This window comes from Marmota monax, unplaced genomic scaffold (genome assembly GCF_021218885.2).
Source record: "Marmota monax isolate L192 unplaced genomic scaffold, Marmota_monax_Labrador192_F-V1.1 WCK01_AAM20220418_F8-fsc00160, whole genome shotgun sequence".
NCBI classification, from domain to species: domain Eukaryota; kingdom Metazoa; phylum Chordata; class Mammalia; order Rodentia; family Sciuridae; genus Marmota; species Marmota monax.
The window spans coordinates 1,353,110-1,363,790 of NW_026694183.1; the positions used below are offsets into that span (position 1 = coordinate 1,353,110).

The window sequence follows — 10,681 nt, forward strand, 5'->3', positions numbered from 1 at the left end:
TGCCCCAGCCTCCCAAGTTGCTGGGATTACACGTGTGCACGACCATATCTGGCTCAATGTTTTACACTATAAATTTGTGTGTATGTCTTCATGGAATACTCACGCAGACCAACTCCATGGGGACGTGGCCATTATCTTGCACAAACTGGGTGCTTATACTTCTGTGGAGAATGTGAACTGCATGTGACAGCTGCTTGTACATGTGGGAGTTATAAAAGCATCTACTCTGAGTACAAGATGTCTCTCACTGGTGCTGCAGGATCACTGTTCACTCATAGGGAAGAGATGATCCTCCTTCAATTACTGAAAACTACTGACATCTGGATCCAGAAGGGGGGGTTGTCTTTCATTCTGAAGGGAACAGTGCATAGCCATAGTACATCCTAATGCCAGAATCCTGTTCTCACTCCTTGCTTGCCTACTTTTCAGCTTGGCCAAGAAATTTTGCAATAATCTCCCGAGGACTCTCTTATCTCCATCTCTGTGTTTCAGGATCTGTTTCCATATCTCATCATCCCACTTCCTTGTTTCAAACCTTAACAATGCTTTATAATTCACTTGTTAATTCATGTAATTATTTGACAAGAATTTTGAGAGATTCTTATATTTTAAGCACAATTATAGGTACTGGCAATACAGCTAGAAAGCAAGACAGATGAAGACCTTCTTCCCATGTAACTGCATTCTCAGAGTCAGGATAACGCCCTATGAGATCAAGCTCCAGTGCCAGGTTCTGGCATTCAGGCCCATTGTGGTGTCTTCTCCATTCTCATCTCTGGATACTATTTTGCTCATGCTCGTGATTTTTGCTCACCCAGGTGTATGTCATGTAAAGATACTGAAGTTTCGAGGGGGATGAGAGGTCTTGTCCAAAGGCATACAGTCACTAAGCATTGAGGTTGGGATTTGATCCAAAGATGCCTGGTGTTCTTGTATGTGTATCTCTTGTCCCACGATAGAGGCTCAAAACACCTTCCTGATGGAGCTATCTCATCATTTCACATATATTTTTCCTTCTTGTGACACCATCACAGAATGGGGCTAACCAAACAACAAATCACAGTTTATCAACAATGATTCTGAGACCAGGTTTAAGAGTAAACCTCAATCCATGGAGAACCAGCACAAGGGATAGGTAGGGGTTGAGAGGAATTTGTGAGCTGTGGAGATTCTGATGGCTCTGAATTTATTATCAACTCCATGCTTTCTAGGGACTCAGTGGGTTTTGTGGACTTTTGTAATTCCATGGATACAGGGGACTCTGGGTGTCATGGAGTTTTCACAGCCTTCACTGTCTCCAGTTTAGCTTGCTTTTCCTGGAAGGAGCTATGGAACAGTCAGGCAAAGAAAGAAGGATATTGGAACAGTTCTAGAGGTGAGTATCCACATCTTAAAAGGATAGCTCTTTGAGTACAGAGGTAAGCAACATGGATCAGGTGTTGGCTTAATCTTTGCTCATAATCCCATGATTGGAACCTGCAGCCTGTCTTCTTCCTCTGGTCCTGCCCCTATGCATCCCCTGTACCAGGTGTCACCAAACTATTCCCCAGATTCCTCTGGGACATCTTGTTTGGCATTCTTAGATAGGTTTGGTCTTTCCCTCCTCTGGGCCACCATAACCCCATGGATTTTTTTTTTTTTTTTGTGAAGGCGCCTTTTCTACCATCCTGTTTGCTCACTGAGGGCAAGACCTGGGTGAGACACCAGCATTGCACAGCGCAGAGATTAGGAGATTTGATAGGAAACATTGGTAGTATTTAATAGATATAATCTATAAAGGGACACCAATTTTTCATATAGGGTGCTTGGAGGGTGGCAGAGGATTTCTGGTCTTAGAGAGTAAGAAATGGTAAACAATAGATGTCTAGCACCTTCCAGCACTTTCCCTTTCAAGTGCTGCAGAAGATGGGAGTGAAGTATGAATGAACGAGTAACTGAGGTGTGGCCTGCCTCCAAGCACTTCAGGCTGTCTTGGGCCCGTGGCATCTACAAGGTGCTGAACACTGCTTGCTAAACACCCAGAGGCCAACCTTTGGTTTCCACTCTGATGCTAGAACCATCGCTAGGGGTCCCCAATTCTCTTCCCAGTGGAGATTCAGTGTGCTGGGTGTGTGCGTGCGTGCGTGCATGTGTGTTTGTTGCAATCCTGATTACTCTTTAAATTATGTCTCTTAATTTTCATCTTTCATAAGGCTCTCTGGGGCCTTAACTTCACCACCTATAAAATGATCTGTAAGCACATTCTATGTTTATATATCAATACTGAATAGGGGAGATTCTTCTCAAGCCCTGTATTAACTTCTTCCTGTAGGACTTTTATTTTTATTTTTTCAGTACAGAGGATTAAACCCAGTGGTTCTCTACCAACCAAGCTACATTTCTAGCCCTTTTTAAATTTTATTTTGAAACAAAGTCTTGCTTAGTGATCAGGCTGGTCTTGAAATCCTCCTGCCTCGGCCTCCCGAGTTGCTGAGAATACAGGTATGTGCTACTGCACCTGGCTGTCTTTGAGTCTTAATTATCTTATCTTGATAGACTGGATTCCAAACATAATGGGTACCTACCAAAATCTGGTTCTCAGAAGATGGGGTGGTTATGGATTTCCCTGGTTCAGCATTCTTTGGAGACATCTTGGGTTCTGGCCTACTGACTTCAGGGTTCTTTTGTGCTTTGATCTTTGCAGTTTTCTTTGCATTCTTCTTTCTGATATGCTTCACTCTAAGGAAATGAGCGTCTTATCAGTTCTGGCTCTCTACCTCTCTGCATCCCCAAGTGGATTCTGGTCTTGATCATAGGTTCTGGTTTAGAGCCCCAACAACACTACCAGCTTGCTGTATCATCTATGGGAAGCCACATAACCTCGCTGGGAATTGGTATCATACCCTATATAATGGGGATACCCTGTACACGTAAAGAGATCACTAGTCCAGCTGACTACTTCAAAATAGCTCATCAGTTTTCCCCACCACTCACTCCTTTTCCTCCACTCCTCTGATGGCCAGTCATTCCCAATCCCACTGCTCTCGCTGCCTCTCGACACTTGCCTCAGCATAGGCTTGGCTCTTTCCTGAGTGATGAGGCACCATCTGCCTGCTCTGGCCTCCGGGCTCTTGCTGTCTGATCTGTCCCATCCCAAGGTTATGCTTCCATTCCCAGCTTAGCAGTCTCCCATGGCTCCCAAACAGATATTCAGTCCAAGGCATCTAGCATCCAAGCAGCCAGAGGCCCTGATGCCCAAACCTTGGCCTGACCTCCAGCAACTCTGCCTTACTCTGGGCTTCTAGCCAGTATGTTCAGCTAAGTTTCAAGGGTCTTTATGAAATAACACCAAGGACTTTTTCCAACCCATTTTTAACCATTACCTGTCACTCTCAAGGTACCTGACTTCACACAGACACTGAGAAATGCTTCAATGTGCTGCTGGGCTTCTATATACTACTTTCCACCAAAATGAGTACTTGGTCTTCCAGGCCCATTTCAGACAACGCCTTTTTTGTAGTACTGGGGATTGAACCCCGAGCCTTATGCATGCTAGGCAAACACTGTACCACTGAGCTACATCCCCAGCCTTTTTATTTTGAGAGAAGGTCTCACCAATTTTCCTAGGCTGGCCTCAAACTTGTAGTCCTTCTGCTTCAGCATCCCGAGTAGCTGGGGTTCTAGGTGTGTGCCACCACACCTAGCTCTGTCAGCACCTTGCGGTCTCTCTGTTGGCTTCTCCAGGGCCACCACTTCTTTCCCAGATTTATCTTTTGTAAAATGCACTGAAAACTGAGTCCCATGGGTGTGTTTTATGGCATGGTGTAGCCCTGGTGTCTCTGTAATGACCCTTTTCAGACCCTGAGCTCATTGACTTTGTCCTCTCTGTGCTGGTACCAGAGCTAGAGTATGCAGGGTAGCAGGCAGGTAGGTAGCTGGTAGTAGGGAGAATTTAACCACAGTACTGGCATCTGCTGTGTGCCCCCAAAAGTCTCTGTGTTAGAGACCTAGTCCCTCAATTCACATGTTAATGGTATTTGGAGCTGAGGCCTTTGGGAGGAAATTAGGATTAGATGATGTCATGAGGGTGGGGCCCCCATGATGACATTAGTGACTTTTACAAAGAGGAAAAGAGACCTGAGATAGCACCCTTGCTCTGTCTCACCAAGGAGTGCCCTCTGCCATCTTATGATGTAGCAAAAAGGCCCTTACCAGAAGCTGAGCAGACACATGCCATGCTCTTAGACAGAACTGTGAACCAACTAAACATCTTTTCTTTGTACATTCCCTTGTCTCAGGAATTTTGTTACAGCAGCAGAAAATGGACTAAGGCATACTCACATGAAGGGGAGGAGGCAGAGGAAGAGCAATGTGACTGCCATAGATCCATAGACAACACCCTGGAGCAGCCCTTTCAGAAAGATCTGGGGAGGCAAAGGACTCCTTCCTGGAAGGAGAGAGCACGTGGGGAAGGTTTCCCTCCCAAGACCTCAGATTCAGAGCCCTCCTCTGGTTGCAGTGCCAGTCCCCCCACCAGCTCCCCAGCCCACCCTGCTCACTACCGTCCTCACCTAGTCACCGGGTCCTCCACTCACCTGACATCAGTAGAATGCTCACAGCATGGGTTTCGTTTTGGTTCTTGCCCTCGCAGAGAAGGCTTGTGCCCATTTCTGGCTCCTTGGCCAGGTTGATGGTGCTGTTGGCCCAGGGGCCAAGGGTGGTGGAAGTCACCTGGAGGCCGCCATCCACGCTGTTCACACCCACAGGGACACCGCCCACCCACCACTGCACAGAGGGCGTGGGGGTCCCGTGGAAGGAGCAGCTGCACTGCAGCATCTTCTCCAAGGAGCAAGAGGAGTTGAGCAGCCTGGCGGGTGCTGTGGAGAGGGAGTGGGAGTCAGCAAAGCACCCGGCTTCCCTGCTCCCCCCAGGACCCAGGGAGCTTCAGGTAGACTTTCTAGAACCCCACAGGATCTAGGCCCCACAAACCAGTACCCCACTATCCCCCAGCCCTGGGGTGCTCGGCCTTGGGATGATGGGGAGTGATTTTCTGAGTTCCTGCCGTGCCTCCGATCCCCGTTCCCCAGGTTAGACACCGGCCTGAGCTCCTCTGCTTCGCTCCTCACACCCCAACTTCCTTCCGCCTTAGGCTCTGTGATCAGTCTGTGTCTGGCTGCTGTTGGGCAAATCGCTTCCCTTCTCTTTGCTGCTTCTAGGCTGGTGAATTGGGGCAGTAACCAAAACTATCTCGTTATTATCTGAGAGTGAATTTGTAGAGCTTCTAGCTCAGTGCGTGATGAAGTATTCACCCATTTGACAAGTCGAACACCTTTCTCTTTCCTTCTTCCCAGTCCCTGGTGGCTTCCCATGGAGCCTCCACCTGAAGCCAAGATTGCTGTGGCACTTTCTGGGTAAGAAGGTTTGAAGTGCCCCCACTCCACACAGACTCCACACGTTGACCATGTGCTAAATATCTTGGATTCACAAGGACTCCAATAATGAGGAACAAGTCTTCACACGTTTATGTGTGTTTTCATTGGTGTTTGAAGTTGCTAGAGGAAAGGGAGCATTGGCCCTTGATCTCTGACTTTCCATCTGGGTCACTGTGGGGCGTTTTCAGAGGGTTCCGCGCACACCCCAGCCCCTGCTGCCCTCTGCACTGTCTTTACCACCTGGAAAGAGTGCCCAAGGGGATACGAAGATGCTGACAACCGACTAGCCTCAGGGCTCCCTGTAACACCCGAGTCAGCTCCTTGTGCTCACTTGTCTCCAGCCTGCCTCAGTGAGCCCCCACACCACCCTCACCTTCAACGCCACGCCCTGGCCCAGCCCAGACACTAATCCGCACCTCCTGTGTCTTCTCACCCCATAGCCCGCCCCTGGCTCCCGAGACTGCCCAGCGTGCTTCTCATCTCACTTACTTGGCTCTAGCTGTGGCAGCCCCCTGAGCAGTGGGGACATTCTCAGGCACAGGAGAGCCCTTCCCTATGCCAGAAGGGACGAGGTGATGGGTAGCGGCAAGAGGATGTGGTGGAGGGAAATCAGATGTGTCTTGGCAAGGCAGGGACGTCTGTCTCCTTGGTCATCCCGAGGGCCTGTTCACCTGGAGAAGCAGGAATTATATAGGACGAGATCTCAGGAGCAGCCAGGACAGCTGGGACACTCTGCCATGTGTAGTCCCAGTGCCATGTCTCCTGTCTCTTCCCTTGTCTTTCACTCCCGTTCCCCATTCCCCTGGGTTCTTTAGGTTCTCTCTTAAAACTAATGGGGATCTGTGGAAGGGCTGTGCGACAGGGAGGGACAGGGTCAGGAGGGTCGGATGTTTGGACAGTTCCATTGGCACTGCATGAGAAATGGCCTGGATGGTGAATGTCTGCAGACCAGGTGGCCAGAGGAGAGACGGTGGCTGTGGTCGGGAGAGAAGGTTGCATTCGTGTTGGTGCCTGAGTGGAATTTCTGTGGTCTTTGCATTGTCCAAAAAACTGTCAATCTTCAATCCATATATTGTAAGACCCAGACTATCTACTAAAAGAATTATAAAATTTTCAAGCTAATAGAGAAAGAAATATAGAAGAAAAAGCAATACCAAAGAGGGGAATGAGTTTATCTCACTTGTTTTTCCCTGACTACTACTACTTTATGTTTAATTTGGTTTTCTATTTCTGGCTGATCACAGCTTTAGCTGCATCCCAAGTTTTGATAAGCAGGATTCTATATACATAAATTTTCAATATCATTAAGATTTAAGTGCATATCCAGTTGAGAATTTTAAGACTGACAATATCAAGGGTTGGCAAAGATGTATAATGCTGAACTTTCATACACCATTGGTGAGAATATAAATTAGAAAACCACATTATTTATCAAAGGAGAAGATACATATACTCTATGACCTTGTGTTCTACTCCTAGATATATAATCAATAACAATGTTTGCATATAAACACCGAAGACAAGTGAAAAAATGTTTGTAGCAACAGTATTTATAACACCCCAAAGTTAAGCAATTCAAATATCATTACAAATAGTATGGAAAAATAAACAAGATACTACACAGCAATTAAAACATAAGTTAATGCTAGAAGAACAATGTGGATCAATTTCACAAAGTGTTGTGTGAATGAAGCCAGATACAAGTAAATAATAAAATAGGAGTGTATTAATTTTAAAGTTCAGGAAAAACACAAGGCCAAATCAAAATATAGTGTTCATGTATACACTCATAGTTAGTAAAATTCTTTTAAAAATTGCCAAAATGCCAACTGTAAAGGTCAGGGAGGACTTGTGGGGAGGAAGGAGGTGGTAGGTGGCAGGGGGCGATTCCATAGGGCTGCACCCTCCACGGGCATCCCTCCAGTAGCCCAGTTCTCCATCGTCCATTGGCCTGACTACACCACCAGGCCACTGGCCACTGCCCATAAGTTGGTAAAAACCAAAGATAGGGGCAGTTCAGTTCACTGAACTCACTTGTTTTTACCTCCTTCAATCTGAGTGTCAGGCTTCCAAACAGGATGCTGTTCATCCCCTTTGGATTTTCCATCCACAGACCAATCAAGAGCTATTTCTAGGCACTGTCTAAGTAATGGGGGGATCTGGCAGCCCCTTAGGTGGTTCCAAAGCTGATCCTGGGGGAAACGAGGTCACCTACTCATGGATGCAATGTACCTCTTGCATTCCTCTAGTAGCATGTTCTTTATAAACCACTTTCATTGTATTATGGACTCTTCTGCAATGACCTTCCTTACTAGAGTGTTTCTTTACAACATTACAAAACACATCAATGGGTCCTTACTTTATGTCCTCTAGTGATAGGTGCGATTTTAAACCCAATAGCCAACTAGCTCTCTCTCAAATGGAAACGTTCTGGCCCCAAACCCCAGCATTCACCACTGGGTGGCTCACTAGCTCTTTGCTATAGCTCTGTATCTAAGGCCTCCGAGGGACTTGCGTGGTTTTATGGACAGGAGCTAGCAAGCGTCCTAGATGTGGGATTTATGTCCTCCAAAATCCAAATAAGCCAAACATTTGGTCCTAACTTGCCCATCATATATATATCCTATACTGTTTCAAATTAATAATCGAGTGGGTTTGGGCAACTTTACTAGTACTCATTTATTTTTTTTTTAAATATTTATTTATTTAGTTTTCGGCAGACACAACATCTTTGTTTGTATGTGGTGCTGAGGATCGAACCCGGGCCGCACGCATGCCAGGCGAGCGCGCTACCGCTTGAGCCACATCCCCAGCCCCCACTAGTACTCATTTAGCATGTTAAATCAATGTTGGTTGAAGGGAAGATTTACATGCCTTCTGTTTTACCACAGTGGATAGGGGGAGTGTTTTCCAGGCAGAAACAATATCCATCCCCATACTGTGTTCAGGGAAACAGATTTACATAAAGTCTCCTCAACCATTCCAATTTTCACCCAATTGGGGGGTGGGAGTACTGGGGATTGAACCCAGGTGTACTCTATCACTGAGCCAATCTCCAGCCATTTTTATTTTGTTATATTAAGACAGGATCTTGCTAAGTTTCTGAGGCTGCCCTCCAACTTGCAATCCTCCTGCCTCAGCCTCCCCAGTTGCTGGAACTGCACGTGTGTATCACCATGCCTGGCTCATCCAAACTTTAATCCCACAATTCAGTACTTTCCCAGCTCCAACTAGGACTTCACCCACAGGGTTTTGAATCACCATGTATGGGATCCCCATGTCATGGAGTCCTATAAATATCTCCACATTCATCCCCAGACCATCCTACCACTAATGGTCCCCAGCTGGTGGCCAGGCCAAGGGATCCAAGCCCTTTTGTCACTTATCTTATTGGACTGCTCATTGCCTCAGGAGATTTGAGGTCAGATTTCTTATTGTCATAATTGCACTTTTTTTTGCTTTTTATATCCTTCCAGATGAGAGTAAATAGAGCAGACTTCATTTGTTTTCTTCAACATTGGGATGGGTTGACAGTCAGGAAAGCTCACCCAAGCCTAGTGTCCGGTTTTTCCTGGGCCTCCATCACATAGGTGTGGTTGACATCCTCCATGTCTGACCACAGTACCTGGCTCTTCTGAAGTGGAGCTGACACCACCTGACAGACACATTCTAAGTCACATGATTAGACTATCTGCTGTGGCCTGCTCCACTCTGAATCACATTGTTAAAAATATCTTATCAACAGCCTGGGCACTAAATCACATTTTTAGATTATCCAGCATGATTTAGGCCCCCAGGAAAAGACAGTCCTATCAGACATGACACTCAAAGATTTAGACACTATCTCCAGAATAGGGCAATGACCTTTCTTCAGGAAAGGCTAAATTTGTTACTACACCAAATGATGAATTCCACATTCAGGAGAGCAGTTCAAGAGTGGGAGGTGTGTTTGAGGGAGGAGTGTAGCAGGGGGTAGTGTTTTGAATTTTGAGCTGAACTGTGGGCATGTGCTCTTGTGATACCTTTTTTATGCCTTTCTATATATTTAAGTGAAAATTGGATCATTTGTCATTTATGTAAAAGCTTTACACATGTGTATTATATGTAAGTGTATGTACCTGTAAATTCACATATAATATGCTCATGAATGTACATACAAGAATGAATCAAAATGAAATGTTTAATAAGGTGGTACTTGTGCTTACTTATGGGTATAGCTGAATTAGGGAAAAGAAGTAGTGCTGGGAGCCATTAGCCAAGTAGGTATGACAATTTCCTTGCCAGCGTACCCCATGTTGCTGACATGTTGCAGTGACATTGAATGTAAGTGACCTTGCTCAAGGACCAAGGCAGATTAGGGTGTTCCCGGTTTTAAGATAATCGTGTTTAGGGCGTTCCCAGTTTAGGTTCCAGGTTTAAGGTTTAAGATTATTTCTGCTGGGAATAGGGCATATCCTGCTGCCTGAGTTCCCCTTGAGTTCTCACGGGATTCAGACTGTATATTTTGGAGATAGAAGCCCAGTGGAGGTGGATTTGGGCAGAGAACGTGGATTTGGGAAGAGAACGTGGATTTCCCCAGAACGTGATTGTAGGCGGCTGGTGTGAGTTCGGGAATAAAGAGTTGCTGTTTGAATCTACAAGCTGTGTGGTGGCTCGTGATTGTGTGCCCAGCCAGACTGCGGCAAAGTAGAAATTTTAGGTATTTTATTTCCAGCTTTATTGAGACATAACTGACAAATAAAATTATGTATATTTAAAGTTTACAACGAGATGGTTTGATATCACACACAGTGAAACGATTACACCATCAAGTGAATTAACATACCTGTCACTTCACAGAGTAACTGTCAGACTGCTCCAGAAGAACAGGAGAAATAGAAGATCTGCAACTACAGGAGAAGATGTCTTAGAGTAGCTTACAGGATCGGAGGATGGACAGTCCCGTGGCGGCCAGCAATCCTGGGGGCTGCTCAGCCCAAAAGCTGGGAGCCTCAGAACAAGGGGACCAATGATGCCGCTCTAGTCCGAGGCTGGAGATGTGAACACCACGTACCGCCCACCACCACCACCACTGAGAGCGGCTGGTGCTTCCACATTTGGAGGCTGAAGAATCTGGGGTCTGACTTCGGCCAGCAGCAGAACACACCGCGCAAGAAGGGCCTCGCACGCACACAGTCTGTTCCTGGCCCCCGCCTCTGGGTGAGTGCTTCCAAGTTCAGGGTGGGTCTTCCTCTCAGTTAACTGACTCCCCCCCTGATCTTCTCTGAAAA

The 10,681-nt window shown here is 46.4% G+C and overlaps 1 protein-coding gene across 1 annotated transcript; it reads right to left on the reverse strand.

Annotated features, from left to right (window-relative positions):
* Window positions 1-1,268: 1,268 nt before the first annotated feature.
* Window positions 1,269-7,500, reverse strand: Siglecl1 (SIGLEC family like 1). The gene is made up of 5 exons (XM_046465994.1): window positions 7,446-7,500; window positions 4,575-4,856; window positions 4,321-4,426; window positions 2,565-2,718; window positions 1,269-1,316 (listed from the first exon to the last, which is right to left on the reverse strand). Exons 1-5 carry the CDS (start codon window positions 7,498-7,500, stop codon window positions 1,269-1,271), a joined length of 645 nt encoding a protein of 214 aa, XP_046321950.1.
* Window positions 7,501-10,681: the final 3,181 nt, after the last annotated feature.

Excerpts from the sequence above, each read along its gene's own strand:
- Siglecl1 (XM_046465994.1), bottom strand. The coding sequence starts at position 7,500 with ATGAACAGCATCCTGTTTGGAAGCCTGACACTCAGATTGAAGGAGGTA. Across the intron at positions 4,857-7,445 it reads ATTGAAGGAGGTAAAAACAA|CACCCGCCAGGCTGCTCAAC; the intron begins GTGAGTTCAGTG and ends CCCTCTCCACAG. Across the intron at positions 2,719-4,320 it reads CTCTGCCTCCTCCCCTTCAT|AGTGAAGCATATCAGAAAGA; the intron begins GTGAGTATGCCT and ends TCATTTCCTTAG.